This window comes from Tubulanus polymorphus, chromosome 6 (assembly GCF_964204645.1).
Source record: "Tubulanus polymorphus chromosome 6, tnTubPoly1.2, whole genome shotgun sequence".
NCBI lineage: Eukaryota > Metazoa > Nemertea > Palaeonemertea > Tubulaniformes > Tubulanidae > Tubulanus > Tubulanus polymorphus.
The window spans coordinates 152,770-171,282 of NC_134030.1; the positions used below are offsets into that span (position 1 = coordinate 152,770).

At 40.2% G+C, this 18,513-nt stretch overlaps 2 protein-coding genes across 2 annotated transcripts; both read left to right on the plus strand.

Annotated features, from left to right (window-relative positions):
• Nucleotides 1–5,810: 5,810 nt before the first annotated feature.
• On the plus strand, nucleotides 5,811–16,507 carry LOC141907107 (uncharacterized). Its single transcript, XM_074796675.1, has 5 exons — nucleotides 5,811–5,817; nucleotides 6,461–6,582; nucleotides 14,430–14,951; nucleotides 15,150–15,484; nucleotides 16,408–16,507. Exons 1-5 carry the CDS (start codon nucleotides 5,811–5,813, stop codon nucleotides 16,505–16,507), a joined length of 1,086 nt encoding a protein of 361 aa, XP_074652776.1.
• On the plus strand, nucleotides 8,930–11,715 carry LOC141907623 (uncharacterized). Its single transcript, XM_074797331.1, has 2 exons — nucleotides 8,930–9,006; nucleotides 9,335–11,715. Exon 2 carries the CDS (start codon nucleotides 9,343–9,345, stop codon nucleotides 10,804–10,806), a length of 1,464 nt encoding a protein of 487 aa, XP_074653432.1. The 5' UTR covers nucleotides 8,930–9,006; nucleotides 9,335–9,342; the 3' UTR covers nucleotides 10,807–11,715.
• Nucleotides 16,508–18,513: the final 2,006 nt, after the last annotated feature.

An 18,513-nucleotide genomic window follows, 5' to 3' on the forward strand; every position in this document is an offset into this window, starting at 1 on the left:
GTATATCTGACACACGAGAGATTTCGTTACTATTGTAGTTTCATCACTCACCTAATAGTAGTTGTAAATATACGTATCTAGATCAAAGGTCGAAAAACTAGTAAAAAAACTAGTCACACCTATAAAGTACTATCCGTCTCTTCTATCCTACACCCGGTTTACACCAGGCTACTTTAAGAATGTGTTAGGTGTAACACGATATTTTGTTCAGTCTCTCGATATCCAAAACAAGCCGGACCCAATCGCTATAACGTGGTAGAAATCTGGTATAAACATGCCTGACTTTCCAAAGAGGACTTAAATAAAGTTGTAGTAAGCAAAAGTGATGTAAAATAAATAAATAAAAAGTTATTAGTAATATGATGAATAACAGACTCCCTGGGACCAGTTTCACAGTCGGGGCTCCAGTCCAGTCCTAACACCAGCTCAGTTCTGTAGATAATCTAACAACTTGAGACCAATCCTCAAGATTCAAGATCGCTTTCGGACTCAACTGAAGACTGTGAAACTGAGACCTCCCGGATCACTATAATCAATGGAATCAATTAAATGTTGTCAAGCTTATGTCTGTTCTGATATCGAGAATTCTTTGAATCAGGTTCAGAGGAATCCGCGATAAGGACATAACAAATCATTGTAAGACGTTTAGTAACTTATAACTAATATTTCTTTATAATCTAAATGGCAGCGATGAAGCGCCATGTCCTCAATATATAAGTACTAATGTAATCTAACTGTATATTAGACCAAACAATCCTGGATATGTCAAAAATGATAAATATCCTTCGAAATACATTTCCCAGCGCTCAAATTAATGTATCTAGTATACTACCGCGTAAAGGAAAAAGTAAGACCGCGCTAACCTACAATGACACTTCCTCAAAGATCAATAACTATCTTCGAAAGCTATGTGACAGTGAAAATCATTTGAACTATATAGACAATGATTTGGTATTCCAACCAAATTTTTCAGTTAACCAGTCGTTATTTGATTCAACTGATAGGTCAGGAATCCATATTGGAATCGATGGTGCCAAAGAACTTACACAAGTCTTTCTTCGTGCATTAACACCGGATCAGAATAAAAAACGAACCAGAAGTCAGACATCATCATCCGATATTAGCCCAACTGTTCACATGGCCAAAAAGGACAGAATTTCAGTCCCGGATGATTTACCGATAACATCAGTCTAATAATGCTACCTATTAACGAGTATTATCTACCCTATACTTATTCATCATCGACATCTTTAATAATAACAAATGTCAATACTTTGATGTAAACTCTACTGTAGAGTTTGAAAAGCAACATTTTTCAATCTGTGCTTTAAACATTCGTAGTTGTAACAGAAATTTTGATACATTTTCATATTTTTTGAGCAATTTAAAAACTGACTTTTCTATTTTCGGGTTAACCGAAACCTGGACTAGCGAACTTCATGATAATGGCAGGCTGTATAATCTCCCAGGTATGAAAAGTGTTTTTAAGTGTAGAAAAAATTGTCAGGGAGGAGGTTTGGCCCTATTTTTCAAAGAAAGTTTTAATGTGAAACTTAGACCAGATCTATCCGAGGATAGAAATACTTTTGAATGTCTATTTATTGAATTGATTCTTGAAAAAGAAAAAAATAAATTAATTGGTCTGATCTATCGACCACCCGGACAAAGCATAAATGGCTTTAATAATGAATTAATTCCACTTTTAGTGAAACTTAATAGAGAAGACAAAGTATGCTATCTTATGGGCGATTTCAATATCGATTTACTACAAGTTAACGCCCACAGACCAACTGATAACTATTTAGAAAATATGACTTCATTTGGGTTCATTCCATTAGTTGATAAACCCACAAGAATCACTCCCACATCCTCGACGCTTATAGATAATATTTTTTGTAACGATATTCGCCATGTGTTTAGTACGGGTATTATTTGTACCGATATTTCGGATCATTTTCCTATTTTTACTGTCTGTAATCACCTTGAGCCCAAAATTGACCGAGAGGTGACTTCGAACAGAAACTATTGTGAACGTAACATTTCAAAATTCAATAGAGCTCTTCTGGCCACTGATTGGTCGGATATCTATAGTAATGCAGACCCGCAACTCTCATACAGCGCATTTAACACTAAATTCATGGAATTATATAATGAATGTTTTCCTTTTTCAACTCCCCGTAAAATAAACGAAAATAAATTACATAAACCGTGGTTATCATCTGGATTATTGAAATGTATTAAACACAAAAATCGCTTGTACAGAAAATCTTTGCGTAATAGATCACATTTGAAAAATTATTTGAATTACAAACGTACCTTGTCTCGTACACTCAAATATGCCGAGAAAAAGTATTATGAGACTAAATTACTTGCAGCCAAATCCGACATGAAAAAATCATGGAATATCTTAAACAGTCTAATTGGAAAATCTTCCAATGATCGGTGTAGATTACCTTGCTCTTTCAAAAGGAACGGTATCGTTGTAAACGGCTATGAAAATATCGCTAATGAATTTAATTCTTTCTTTGTAAATATTGGTAGCAACCTAGCCAATCAAATACCAGATACAGGTGTCCACTTCAGTGAATATCTGACAGATCCAGTAAATGAAAACTTTTTCTTTTTCCCGACCCACCCTGATGAAATCAGTCAGATTGTAAATGATTTCTCACCCAGCAAAGGCGCTGGTGCTGATGGTTTCTCTGTAAAAGTAGTTAAGAAAATAATTGATTCTGTAAAATACCCGCTAACTCATATATTTAACTGTAGCTTAAATTCCGGTATAGTGCCGGCTGAACTGAAGGTAGCGCGAATACGTCCACTCTATAAAGCTGGCAATAATGACTATTTTGATAATTACAGACCGATATCCGTACTGCCTTGCTTTTCTAAAATTCTCGAAAAGATAGTGTATAATCGATTAACCGAATATTGTAACAAGTTTCATATCATTCAACCAAACCAGTTCGGCTTTCGAAAGAACCATTCAACTGCCATGGCCTTAACATTGATAACTGATGAAATTTCACAAAATTTAGAAGAAAACAAATCAACTATTGGGGTATTCTTAGATTTATCAAAAGCCTTTGACACCGTTGATCACGAAATCTTATTAAGAAAATTATGTTTTTATGGAATAAGAGGCATCTCTAACAACTGGTTTGAAAACTATTTGAAGAATAGAAAACAATTTGTTCAAATTCAAAATTATAAATCCTCGTTATGTACCGTTAAAACTGGAGTACCCCAAGGCTCAATTTTAGGTCCCTTGCTTTTTTTATTATATGTAAACGACTGTATTAAATTTTCTAATGTGTTAAAACTTATATTGTTTGCCGATGACACAAATGCCTTTTATAGTGACATTAATTTAGACAGATTAGTACGTACAGTAAACATTGAATTATCAAAATTGTATACCTGGTTTCAAACAAACAAGCTGTCATTAAATGTAAAGAAGACGTCATTTATGGTGTTCGGTAAACTATTGAAACATAACTTGAGAATATCAATTAACAATATAGAGATCAAACAAGTCAATGTCACAAATTTTCTTGGAGTTTTTATTGACAGAAATTTAACCTGGGACGATCAAATAAAATCAGTTGAAAAAAAAGTTTCTCGAAGCATTGGTATAATAAATAGAGTAAGACATAAGCTGCCAGTGAGTTCTCTTCGTACCCTTTATTTGTCGCTTATTGATCCTTACCTCCAGTATTGTAACTTAGTTTGGGGACGAAATTTTGAAAATAAACTTCAGCCATTAATTGTATTGCAAAAAAGAGCTATCAGGCTAATTTCTAATTCCTATTATTTGGCGCACACTGACCCTATATTCAAAGCTTTTAATATCCTCAAGCTCAAAGATATCAATAAACTTCAGCTAGGTACTTTTATCTACAGATCTGTCCACTCCGAATTACCGAAATCATTCGAAAATTATTGGAACCAAAATTTTCAAATCCACAGTCACAATACTCGGCGACGTCAAGATTTACAAACACTTTCTTTCAATAGTCTAAGAAGAAAATTTTCAGTAAAAGTATCCGGCCCTTTACTTTGGAATAACATCAGTGAAAATCTAAAAAACATGGAAAATTCTAAACTGTTCCTAAGAAATTATAGAAAGCAACTTTGTGCTTGATTTTATCATACAGTTATTCGAACTAAAATTATTGTTTTTGGAATATTTCAGAAAATAACTGGCTTATTAAATGATTATATCTTAATCAAGCTGTTATCATAGTTTACTTTGATTGCATTTTGTGTGTTAAGGGTTGACTGTGAGCATATTATTTTCTTTATTGCATTTCTCTTTTTTTCTTTTCTCTTTTGAGGGACCTGTTTTATACAAACTATTCCTTAGTTTCTACAGGCCCCTCCAGGTCTAATTTACTGTATTTTGTATTATGCTTTGTACACTATGCTGTAAATTATATTTGAAAAATAAAGTGTTCAAATCAAAATCAATATATATGCAATTGTATCATATTCTGCCACCGGTTCTGTAAAAATCAGACACACGTGACCAGTATCGCACTATAGTTTTGCTTGTACCTATGATATTGATAATGAATATTATAAATTTATTAATCTGTATGAAAGTTATTGTTCAATGTTTCTATAAGGTCCAAGAAATTCATCATATATCGCCACAGTAGACGCTGTTTGGGAGCATGCGCACTGATTGAAAACAAAATGGCGGAAACTCTTCCTGCCCGGATTGACGGAACCACAAAAACTGCAGCCCTAACCCGGAGCCCTTTCATGTGTAAACTATAGGGTAGAATAACCCTAATTTGAGGATACATCCGCGTGGCAACCGAGAGAGGAACCAATCTCGATCTCGGTATAATTCAGAGTTTATTGAGAAACAAAACCTACTGTTGATGATTACAACATTCATTGACTGATTGTTTCAGAGTTCAGATTAAAAGTCACATTTATCAGAAAAGGGGAAATTACTCGATAAACTCTGATGAAATGAAACTGCAAATTTGATGTTTTCATCATCGACTGTTGGATTTCACCGAGCAACCAAAACAATGGAAATCTCGAATTAACCTCGATCTTCAACTCTTCAAGAAAGTTGATTAGTCTAAAATCACTAACAATACCAGGTGCGCAAAGTTTATAACACAAGAATTTGCTTAAAAAATTAAAAAAATTCTTTAAAAAAATGTAGACATAAAACTTGATATAAAACTAGTGAAACTATAAAAAAACGAATGAAGGAATTTTCAGCTATAATCGAAAGAAAGGGAAACGTTTGATTATGCTTATCTTTGTGAACTTAAAACTGATAACGACAAAGACAAGAACAGACTATAAACACAATCACAGATCAAATACCTGTATGTAGAATCTAGCTGGTCATAGTGAAATATATATTATACCTGTGAGGATGGATTTATATGTGCTGGCTGTTTGTTTGTTATTGGTGGTGTTACCACTAAAAACAGGTATGGAGGGATCACACATGACAGGTATGGAGGGGATCACACATGACAGGTATGGAGGGGGATCACACATGGCAGGTATGGAGGGATCACACATGACAGGTATGGAGGGGGATCACACATGACAGGTATGTAGGGGGTCACACATGACAGGTATGGAGGGGGATCACACATGACAGGTATGGAGGGGGATCACACATGACAGGTATGTAGGGGGATCACACATGACAGGTATGGAGGGGATCACACATGACAGGTATGGAGGGGGATCACACATGGCAGGTATGGAGGGATCACACATGACAGGTATGGAGGGGGATCACACATGACAGGTATGGAGGGGGATCACACATGGCAGGTATGTAGGGGGATCACACATGACAGGTATGGAGGGGGATCACACATGACAGGTATGGAGGGGGATCACACAGTAGTTCATTTTCAATGTGAAGAATCAAGTTTAACCCAACAATTGTAGAACTAGTTCCTGATGATACAAAACTTGATGAAGTTTCGATTTCAAATGTGTGTAGTTCTTTAGTTTTAAAGTAGTATCACATTTATTATACAACTTACCCTCTCTAAACGACTGTTAACCATGAGCATAGATAGTCCTAGGTTGAGAATTAATGCCCTTATTGTCATAGTACCCTGGGTCATTGACTGTGTGGAATCGAGACGAGAATGGAGAGAGAGAGAGTAGAGAGGGGGTACAGGGAGAGAGAAAGGGAGAGAGGGAGAAGGGAGGAGAGAGGGGAATTTTCTTTGAAGTTTTGAATTGTCTCTATCATTTCACCATTATCATGAATGATATGAATTAGACAGTTTTTAAATAGATAATAGACAGCAGACAGACAGCCTGAAAATAATCGATAACATCCTCGAACGCTAACAAAGAGATGATCATTATATCATTATATATAGTTGTATAGAACGTATGTATTACGTCATATAACTATTCGAACAGTGGGCGACATTAGTGACTGATTCTTTTATTGTAGATCAGGTATCGACAGCAACTACTGCAGTCCAGCCTACTACAACTACCACAGTCCAGCCTACTACAACTACCACAGTCCAGCCTACTACAACTACCACAGTCCAGCCTACTACAACTACCACAGTCCAGCCTACTACAACTACCACACTCCAGCCTACAAGTTATCATTTATAGGATCGATGACATGAGGGACCAGTTACACAGTCGTGGCTCTTGGATTACAGACGACCAGTTTAAGACCATCTTAGTTCTGTTGTACAAATTTAACAACTTCAGATCAAAATCAAGATTCAAAAATATTTTTGGACTTAATAAGACTGTGAAACTGGGACCTGGGTCACTGGAACCAATTAGATGTTCCAAGGTTATTTTTGAACCGATTTAACAATGAATTTCTCTTTGTCTTCGGAAATTAATAATGTAATAAATCAACATTGAGAAGAGACTTGTTTTTGAAATTGTTCTATAATCAAAATGGCAGCAATGAGCTCCATATATTCGACAGATACTAATGTAATTTAACTGTGCATAGAAACTGTATCATTATGTTTTGCCGTCGGTTTCTTGAACAGCTAAATGTATAAAAACACAAAACACTTCGTATTAGATAAATAGTGAATCTGTTTACAGTAACTCACAGACTTTGGTGGCTGAGTTCATTTTATTTGCACTTTCTTTCCAAAAGCTTTTCATTGACTTCTATTGAAGGTTTCTGTCAAAATCAGACAAGTGACCTGTGTCTTACTGTAATTTTTCTTTTCTCTTGAAGTATGTTTTCATGTATGATATCAATAATCATTTTCAAACATTTCTGTATTAGTGATTATAACAATAGTTATAGTTAGTTATGTGTTCAGAGTTTCTATCGATCCAAGGAAATTCATCACATGTTCCCAGGTTTACCACTCCGCACAACTATAGCCTCACATCTCCCCTTAGCTCCCACACGGATTCGAAACCTGGAAACATTGCTGATGCTGTTTGTAGTCTGAATTAACCGTACCACAAACAGATGTAGCCCTTAGAGTTCAGGCCTAAACCATGAGGTTAAATGAATTCGAGCTGGCTTTCCGCTTGGTGAACTAGAGGAACCTAAACGTAACTGGTTGTCAGACCTTTGAGGTAGAATAACCCAGACTGGATGACTGGTTCAATAGGTGGTAGTGGCGATCGTGGAGATGGTGGATGAGAAGGTGGAAATAGTGGATAGGGGGTCGATTTGATGGTGGATAGGGGGATGAGATGGTGGATAGGGGGATGAGATGGTGGATAGGGGGATGAGATGGTGGATATAGGGATGAGAAAGTGGATATGACGGTGATTGAATTGTCAGTCATAAGGGTGGTGGAGATGGCAGGGGTGATGATGATGCAGGGGAAGATGGTGGTGATGATGATACCACTCCACACAACTATGTGAAGCCTATGGTGATGATGATAACAATGGTGATGCTGATGAATCTGGTAGGGATGGGACGGGGTAGAGCATGGTTATGACAGCTATGCTGGAGATGGCGGAGATGAGGCAGATGGTGATGATGGTAGTGATGGTGATGCTGACGGTCGTCCAGTCAACTAGTTGACCGGTCATCCGACCAGTCGACCAGTTGTCCAATCGTCCGACCAGTCGTCCGACCAGTATACCATGTAACATGTACAGTCTTCGAATCACTTCAAAATAAAGAACCGAATCACAACCAACGCATGTAATATGTTCCTACACCCTGCACTATAAACCCGTATTCTAAAATTGGGCCCAGAATTTAAGTGTTACATTAATTTGCAACTTAAACTTAGTTCGTTTTCCTATGAATTAACTATAGTCGAGTCTTACAATCACAACTGTGCAACTGGGATTTGACTCTTGAGTCAACTTCAACTAAAACCCGTCGAATTCTGGATCATGATGATACAAAAGTTAATCGCAGTTTTGGTTTCGATTTCAATTTTTCCATTTTACCCTGACCAACCAATGCCTGACTGGAGAAAGGAGAAAAGAAAGAGAGGGGGGCATAGTGAGAGAGAGAGAGAAGGGAGGGGGAGGAGAGAGAAGGAGAAGGGAGGAGAGAGGGTAGGAGAGAGGGAGAAGGGAGGAGAGAGGGAGAGAGAGTTAGAGGGAGAAGGGAGGGGAGAGGGTAGGAGAGAGGGAGAAGGGAGGAGAGAGGGAGAGAATTTTCTTTGAAGTTTTGAATTGTCTCTATCATCTCACTATTATCATCGAATGATATGAATTAGACAGTTTTCAAATAGATAATAGACAGCAGACAGACAGAGACAGCAAAGCTGTTTTTGTGTGCGAAAAACGTTGCGTCATTTGATTTTAATAAAAATAAATTTCCTTTTTAAACATTTTAATGAGCATTTTATACATTTGCATATAGGTCGTTCACAATCAACTCGACATTCACTACTTGTTTTCATTGACTTGAATCTGAAACTCGGTGCGCAGTGGTACCATGACGACACGTATGACGCAAGCACAACTACAGGCATAACGTGTTAAATCGTCTCTCCACAAAAACATAGTCAGATAAAGTTTCATTAGAAGGTAAGTAAAAGAATCACCACCTGATTATACACTGCGCAAGACATACCACCTGATTCATAGCTTTGCAATTGCTTCTTTCGCTTTCGTTAATTTTGTATGAGTTTACAATATACACAGGTCTGGATCCAGCGATTTGGAATGGGGGGGGGGGGGGTGGACAAAACCTCCCAGCCCCCAAAAATTGTAGCTTCAAAATATTCATATAAAACACAGGCCAGGCATTGGTTTTCCTAGTGTGAGCAACTTGTTTAAGCCTAGCTGGTCGATACTATAAGTATTTTCACTTAGTGACTCCAGTAACTCACACCAGGTGTCTCTCTATTTTCAGAGTAAATCATGGCGCTTCAAAAGTCGATGAAGAATATTGAGACTCACAAGACAATGTTGACTGATCTTGTCGCTAATATCAGTAACACAACACAGGAGAGGATGGCTGAACTACTGAGTGTAGAACAAGATATTAAACTATCTGTGGACAACATGAAAATACAACTAGATGTTTGGTATGAAGAGTACAAGTCAAAGATTGATATCAGGCGACAGGAATTACAGGGAATCTCGAAGGATGCGCTGAAGAAGGTGACGAAATGTTTGAACAAGTTGACGATGTTTGAGTCGTCGCTGGAACAAGGTAAAATAGATGTAGAGGATATAGAAGAGTTCACTAATGATCATATAAAGTTCGCTGTTGGTGATGTTGACGCATTGGTTGAAGCAACTCAAGTTGAAAATGTGAATATTTGTTTCAAGCCTAATGAAGTAGCACTTTCAAAATCAGTTGTTCTGGGAGAGTTGGATGAAGGCACAACTACTCGACAGGGAGCTGTGGGAGGGGTCGGAAGTGAGGCCGTAGCTGCGATAGAAGATCGTCCGAATAAAACCTTCGAAATTACTGAATTCAGGGGAAATGAAATTTCCAATAACAATGGTTTTATAACAGCCTTGCCGGATGGTAACATAATGCTTGATAGAGATACAATTGTGGATGAACGACTTGTTGAAATTGATACTGATTCAATATTTGTAAACATGTCGAATCTTTCTGTAGTAAGACTGGATTATGAAACTGATTTGTTGTATGCGTTCTGCAAAGATACGGATAAGATAAGCGTCCACCGGTTTAGCTTAGTAACAACAGCAGCAGGAGCAGCAGCAGCAGCAGCAGCAGCCGGGCAACAGGTTTACAAGTGTACCGGGTTTGTCCCAACATTGCCTGGGATCATCAGCATTAATGCTTGTTTCATTACAAACAACCAGTTATACATTGGCAGCGAGAATGTACTTACGTATTTCAAAATCAAACCGGTCACCGCAGGAGCAGATACCAATACCAGGTTTATTGATAAACAATCAAAGATGGCGCTTACCGTTGATAGTACGATCAGAGATATCATAACAACACTGAACGCAGAAATTATTCTTGTCTGTTATATACGACATGACGATGGCAGCAGGGAAGAAGCAGTTCTGTATCATGTTACACAAGATGCTGCCCAACTTATTGTAAAACATAGAACGAACCTTTGCAAAAAGGGAACATATTCATTGGTCAGTCTGTTTTGTCCGACAAGTTCCTACATTATTGTGTTTATTTCTTTCGACAACAGTAAGACACTGGTTTATCAGACAAGAGTTAATACTGATGGTAGTTTATCGTTTCCAAGTCCTATCGGCGAAATCAACTTGTTAACAGATCGAATTTGTCGTTTGAAATCCGACCCCAACACAATTTGTGCAATTGATTATCTTAATAGTTATATGGCGTCGTATCGGGTCACAGAATCTGGAGGATTAGAATGAATACAATGAGACACGAGTAGTACTATCTAGGTTTAACTAGTATATTTGACGCACGAGAGATTTCGTTACTAATGTAGTTTCATCACTCACCTAATAGTAGTTGTAAATATACGTATCTAGATCAAAGGTCGAAAAACTAGTTAAAAAAACTAGTCACACCTATAAAGTACTATCCGTCTCTTCTATTCTACACCCGGTTTACACCAGGCTACTTTAATTAAGAATGTGTTAGGTGTAACACGATATTTTGTTCAGTCTCTCGATATCCAAAACAAGCCGGACCCAATCGCTATAACGTGGTAGAAATCTGGTATAAACATGCCTGACTTTGCAAAGATGACCTAAATAAAGTTGTAGTAAGCAAAAGTGATGTAAAATAAATAAATAAAAAGTTATTAGTAATATGATGAATAACAGACTCCCTGGGACCAGTTTCACAGTCGGGGCTCCAGTCCAGTCCTAACACCAGCTCAGTTCTGTAGATAATCTAACAACTTGAGACCAATCCTCAAGATTCAAGATCGCTTTCGGACTCAACTGAAGACTGTGAAACTGAGACCTCCCGGATCACTATAATCAATGGAATCAATTAAATGTTGTCAAGCTTACGTCTGTTCTGATATCGAGAATTCTTTGAATCAGGTTCAGAGGAATCCGCGATAAGGACATAACAAATCATTGTAAGACGTTTAGTAACTTATAACTAATATTTCTTTATAATCGAAATGGCAGCGATGAAGCGCCATGTCCTCAATATATAAGTACTAATGTAATCTAACTGTATATATGCAATTGTATCATATTCTGCCACCGGTTCTGTTAAAATCAGACACACGTGACCAGTATCGCACTATAGTTTTGCTTGTACCTATGATATTGATAATGAATATTATAAATTTATTAATCTGTATGAAAGTTATTGTTCAATGTTTCTATCAGGTCCAAGAAATTCATCACATATCGCCACAGTAGACGCTGTTTGGGAGCATGCGCACTGATTGAAAACAAAATGGCGGAAACTCTTCCTGCCCGGATTGACGGAACCACAAAAACTGCAGCCCTAACCCGGAGCCCTTTCATGTGTAAACTGTAGGGTAGAATAACCCTAATTTGAGGATACATCCGCGTGGCAACCGAGAGAGGAACCAAACATGTCTCGATCTCGGTATAATTCAGAGTTTATTCAGAAACAAAACCTACTGTTGATGATTACAACATTCATTGACTGATTGTTTCAGAGTTCAGATTAAAAGTCACATTTATCAGAAAAGGGGAAATTACTCGATAAACTCTGATGAAATGAAACTGCAAATTTGATGTTTTCATCATCGACTGTTGGATTTCACCGAGCAACCAAAACAATGGAAATCTCGAATTAACCTCGATCTTCAACTCTTCAAGAAAGTTGATTAGTCTAAAATCACTAACAATACCAGGTGCGCAAAGTTTATAACACAAGAATTTGCTTAAAAAATTAAAAAAATTCTTTAAAAAAATGTAGACATAAAACTTGATATAAAACTAGTGAAACTATAAAAAAACGAATGAAGGAATTTTCAGCTATAATCGAAAGAAAGGGAAACGTTTGATTATGCTTATCTTTGTGAACTTAAAACTGATAACGACAAAGACAAGAACAGACTATAAACACAATCACAGATCAAATACCTGTATGTAGAATCTAGCTGGTCATATTGAAATATATATTATACCTGTGAGGATGGATTTATATGTGCTGGCTGTTTGTTTGTTATTGGTGGTGTTACCACTAAAAACAGGTATGGAGGGATCACACATGACAGGTATGGAGGGGGATCACACATGACAGGTATGGAGGGATCACACATGACAGGTATGGAGGGATCACACATGACAGGTATGGAGGGGGATCACACATGACAGGTATGGAGGGGGATCACACATGACAGGTATGGAGGGATCACACATGACAGGTATGGAGGGGGATCACACATGACAGGTATGGAGGGGGGGTCACACATGACAGGTATGTAGGGGGATCACACATGACAGGTATGTAGGGGGATCACACATGACAGGTATGGAGGGGGTCACACATGACAGGTATGGAGGGGATCACACATGACAGGTATGGAGGGGGATCACACATGGCAGGTATGGAGGGGGATCACACATGACAGGTATGGAGGGGATCACACATGACAGGTATGGAGGGGATCACACATGACAGGTATGGAGGGGGATCACACATGACAGGTATGGAGGGGATCACACATGACAGGTATGGAGGGGGATCACACATGACAGGTATGGAGGGGGTCACACATGACAGGTATGTAGGGGGATCACACATGACAGGTATGGAGGGGGATCACACATGACAGGTATGGAGGGGGGGGGGGGGGGGTCACACATGACAGGTATGTAGGGGGATCACACATGACAGGTATGGAGGGGGATCACACATGACAGGTATGTAGGGGGATCACACATGACAGGTATGTAGGGGGTCACACATGACAGGTATGTAGGGGATCACACATGACAGGTATGTAGGGGGATCACACATGACAGGTATGGAGGGGGATCACACATGACAGGTATGGAGGGGGATCACACATGACAGGTATGGAGGGGGGGGGGGGTCACACATGACAGGTATGGAGGGGGATCACACATGACAGGTATGGAGGGGGATCACACATGACAGGTATGTAGGGGGTCACACATGACAGGTATGGAGGGGGATCACACATGACAGGTATGTAGGGGGTCACACATGACAGGTATGTAGGGGGATCACACATGACAGGTATGTAGGGGGATCACACATGACAGGTATGGAGGGGATCACACATGACAGGTATGTAGGGGGTCACACATGACAGGTATGTAGGGGGATCACACATGACAGGTATGGAGGGGATCACACATGACAGGTATGTAGGGGGTCACACATGACAGGTATGTAGGGGGATCACACATGACAGGTATGGAGGGGGATCACACATGACAGGTATGGAGGGGGTCACACAGTAGTTCATTTTCAATGTGAAGAATCAAGTTTAACCCAACAATTGTAGAACTAGTTCCTGATGATACAAAACTTGATGAAGTTTCGATTTCAAATGTGTGTAGTTCTTTAGTTTTAAAGTAGTATCACATTTATTATACAACTTACCCTCTCTAAACGACTGTTAACCATGAGCATAGATAGTCCTAGGTTGAGAATTAATGCCCTTATTGTCATAGTACCCTGGGTCATTGACTGTGTGGAATCGAGACGAGAATGGAGAGAGAGAGAGTAGAGAGGGGGTACAGGGAGAGAGAAAGGGAGAGAGGGAGAAGGGAGGAGAGAGGGAGATAATTTTCTTTGAAGTTTTGAATTGTCTCTATCATTTCACCATTATCATGAATGATATGAATTAGACAGTTTTTAAATAGATAATAGACAGCAGACAACAGACAGCCTGAAAATAATCGATAACATCCTCGAACGCTAACAAAGAGATGATCATTATATCATTATATATAGTTGTATAGAACGTATGTATTACGTCATATAACTATTCGAACAGTGGGCGACATTAGTGACTGATTCTTTTATTGTAGATCAGGTATCGACAGCAACTACTGCAGTCCAGCCTACTACAACTACCACAGTCCAGCCTACTACAACTACCACAGTCCAGCCTACTACAACTACCACAGTCCAGCCTACTACAACTACCACACTCCAGCCTACTACAACTACCACACTCCAGCCTACTACAACTACCACAGTCCAGCCTACTACAACTACCACAGTCCAGCCTACTACAACTACCACAGTCCAGCCTACTACAACTACCACACTCCAGCCTACTACAACTACCCCACTCCAGCCTACTACAACTACCACAGTCCAGCCTACTACAACTACCACACTGCGGCCTACTACAACTACCACACTCCAGCCTACTACAACTACCACAGTCCAGCCTACTACAACTACCACAGTCCAGCCCACTACAACTACCACACTCCAGCCTACTACAACTACCACACTGCGGCCTACTACAACTACCACACTCCAGCCTACTACAACTACCACACTCCAGCCTACTACAACTACCACACTGCGGCCTACTACAACTACCACAGTCCAGCCTACTACAACTACCGCAGTCCAGCCTACTACAACTACCACAGTCCGGCCTACTGCAACTACCACACTCCACCCTACTACAACTACCCCACTCCAGCCTACTACAACTACCACACTCCAGCCTACTACAACTTCCACACTCCAGCCTACTACAACTTCCACACTCCAGCCTACTACAACTACCACACTCCAGCCTACTACAACTACCACACTCCAGCCTACTACAACTACCACACTCCAGCCTACTACACTTACCACACTCCAGCCTACTACAACTACCACACTCCAGCCTACTACAACTACCACAGTCCAGCCTACTACAACTACCACAGTCCAGCCTACTACAACTACTGCAGTCCAGCCTACTACAACTACCACACTCCAGCCTACTACAACTACCACAGTCCAGCCCACTACAACTACCACACTCCAGCCTACTACAACTACCACAGTCCAGCCCACTACAACTACCACACTCCAGCCTACTACAACTATCACAGTCCAGCCTACTACAACTACCACAGTCCAGCCTACTACAACTACCACAGTCCGGCCTACTGCAACTACCACACTCCAGCCTACTACAACTACCACAGTCCAGCCTACTACAACTACCACAGTCCGGCCTACTGCAACTACCACAGTCCAGCCTACTGCAACTACCACAGTCCAGCCTACTGCAACCACCACAGTCCAGCCTCCAACTACCACAGTCCAGCCTACTACAACTACCACAGTCCAGCCTACTACAACTACCACAGTCCAGCCTACTACAACTACCACAGTCCAGCCTACTACAACTACCACAGTCCAGCCTACTATAACTTCACCAGACCTGACGTCATCAGTTCCTACAACATCACCAGACGTGACGTCATCAGTTCCTACAACATCACCAGACGTGACGTCATCAGTTCCTACAACATCACCAGACGTGACGTCATCAGTTCCTACAAAATCACCAGACGTGACGTCATCAGTTCCTACAAAATCACCAGACGTGACGTCATCAGTTCCTACAAAATCACCAGACGTGACGTCATCTGTTCCTACAACATCCCCAGACGTGACGTCATCAGTTCCTACAACATCACCAGACGTGACGTCATCAGTTCCTACAACATCACCAGACGTGACGTCAACCTCAGAAGAAACGAAGCCCCTTACATCGATTCCAGATCAATCAACCGAATCGACCACAACTGATTCACCATCCGGTAATTAATATCAGTTAAATCTTAAATTCATTAGAATTCATTTGTTCATCAATATTTCAACTGTTTCAATGTATATGTTTTTATTTGAAGCGTTAGTCCTAACAGCAGCTCTGGCAAGCGGGTTAATAATAGTAGCGGTTAGTTTTATATTGATCGTTCAGTTATGCAGAAATAGGTAACAATAATAACGTATTAATTTGTGTTGAATTTAGATTTTCAAAATTTGATTTATTGATTCTCTGATTTCTAATTTTGCAGGCGAAATCAATCCGGGAATTATTTACAATTAAATACAACGCATCCAACGCAGTCTCTCGACTTCGACAATCCGACATTTGATTTAATCAGAGATCCCTGAAATTACGTAAGAGACATTGACGTCACAACTGCTGATATTTCATCAAATTATTTATAAAAAACTTCTATGAAGAAATTTCTATGAAAGTGAAAAAAAATGTTGAATGTAATTTTTGCTTCAATTGGATAAAATGTTGATATAAAAACGAAATGAATTAAATTCATTTTTATCGATTTTCCTGATGTTTATTTATTGCAATATTTTGTACATTGAATTAATGTATTACAGTGTAATATATTATCTATAAACATTGTACTTATTTGTATATTGTAGTTATTACGTTATATTGTATTGAGAAAAGAAATAAAATATTTTATAACAATGTTTTTAGAAGACATTGCGTTACTGTGTCAATGTTCTGTGAGATTTCACTCGGTCGGAGATGAACTAATTCTGACTCCATTTAATCAAAACCCGAACTGAAAACTGTGCAACTGTGGATCCAGAACTGTGGAACTGGATCCAGAACTGTGGAACTGGGTCCAGAACTGTGGAACTGTAGCCCAGAACTGTGGAACTGGATCCAGAACCTGTGGAACTGAGCCCAGAACTGTGGAACTGGATCCAGAACTGTGGAACTGAGCCCAGAACTGTGGAACTGGATCCAGAACTGTGGAACTGGATCCAGAACTGTGGAACTGGATCCAGAACTATTGAACTGAGTCCAGAACTGTGGAACTGGATCCAGAACTGTGGAACTGAGCCCAGAACTGTGGAACTGGATCCAGAACTGTGGAACTGGATCCTGAGCTGTGGAACTGGATCAAAAACTGTGGAACTGGATCCTGAGCTGTGGAACTGGATCCAGAACTATGGAACTGGATACAGAACTGTGGAACTGTAGCCCAGAACTGTGGAACTGGATCCAGAACCTGTGGAACTGAGCCCAGAACTGTGGAACTGGGTTCAGAACTGTGGAACTGGATCCAGAACTGTGGAACTGGGTCCAGAACTGTGGAACTGGATCCAGAACCTGTGGAACTGAGCCCAGAACTGTGGAACTGGGTTCAGAACTGTGGAACTGGATCCAGAACTGTGGAACTGGGTCCAGAACTGTGGAACTGGATCCAGAACCTGTGGAACTGAGCCCAGAACTGTGGAACTGGGTTCAGAACTGTGGAACTGGATCCAGAACTGTGGAACTGAGCCCAGAACTGTGGAACTGGGTCCAGAACTGTGGAACTGGATCCAGAACTGTGGAACTGGGTCCAGAACTGTGGAACTGTAGCCCAGAACTGTGGAACTGGATCCAGAACCTGTGGAACTGAGCCCAGAACTGTGGAACTGGATCCAGAACTGTGGAACTGGATCCAGAACTATTGAACTGAGTCCAGAACTGTGGAACTGGATCCAGAACTGTGGAACTGAGCCCAGAACTGTGGAACTGGATCCAGAACTGTGGAACTGAGCCCAGAACTGTGGAACTGGGTCCAGAACTGTGGAACTGGATCCAGAACTGTGGAACTGGATCCAGAACTGTGGAACTGGATCCAGAACTATTGAACTGAGTCCAGAACTGTGGAACTGGATCCAGAACTGTGGAACTGAGCCCAGAACTGTGGAACTGTAGCCCAGAACTGTGGAACTGGATCCAGAACCTGTTGAACTGAGCCCAGAACTGTGGAACTGGGTCCAGAACTGTGGAACTGGATCCAGAACTGTGGAACTGGATCCAGAACTGTGGAACTGGATCCAGAACTGTGGAACTGGGTCCAGAACTGTGGAACTGGTTCCAGAACTGTGGAACTGGATCCAGAACTGTGGAACTGGATCCAGAACTGTGGAACTGGTTCCAGAACTGTGGAACTGGATCCAGAACTGTGGAACTGGATCCTGAACTGTGGAACTGGTTCCAGAACTGTGGAACTGGATCCAGAACTGTGGAACTAGATACAGAACTGTGGAACTGGATCTAGAATTGTGGAACTGAGTCCAGAACTGTGGAACTGGATCCAGAACTGTGGAACTGAGTCCACAACTGTGGAACTGGGTCCAGAACTGTGGAA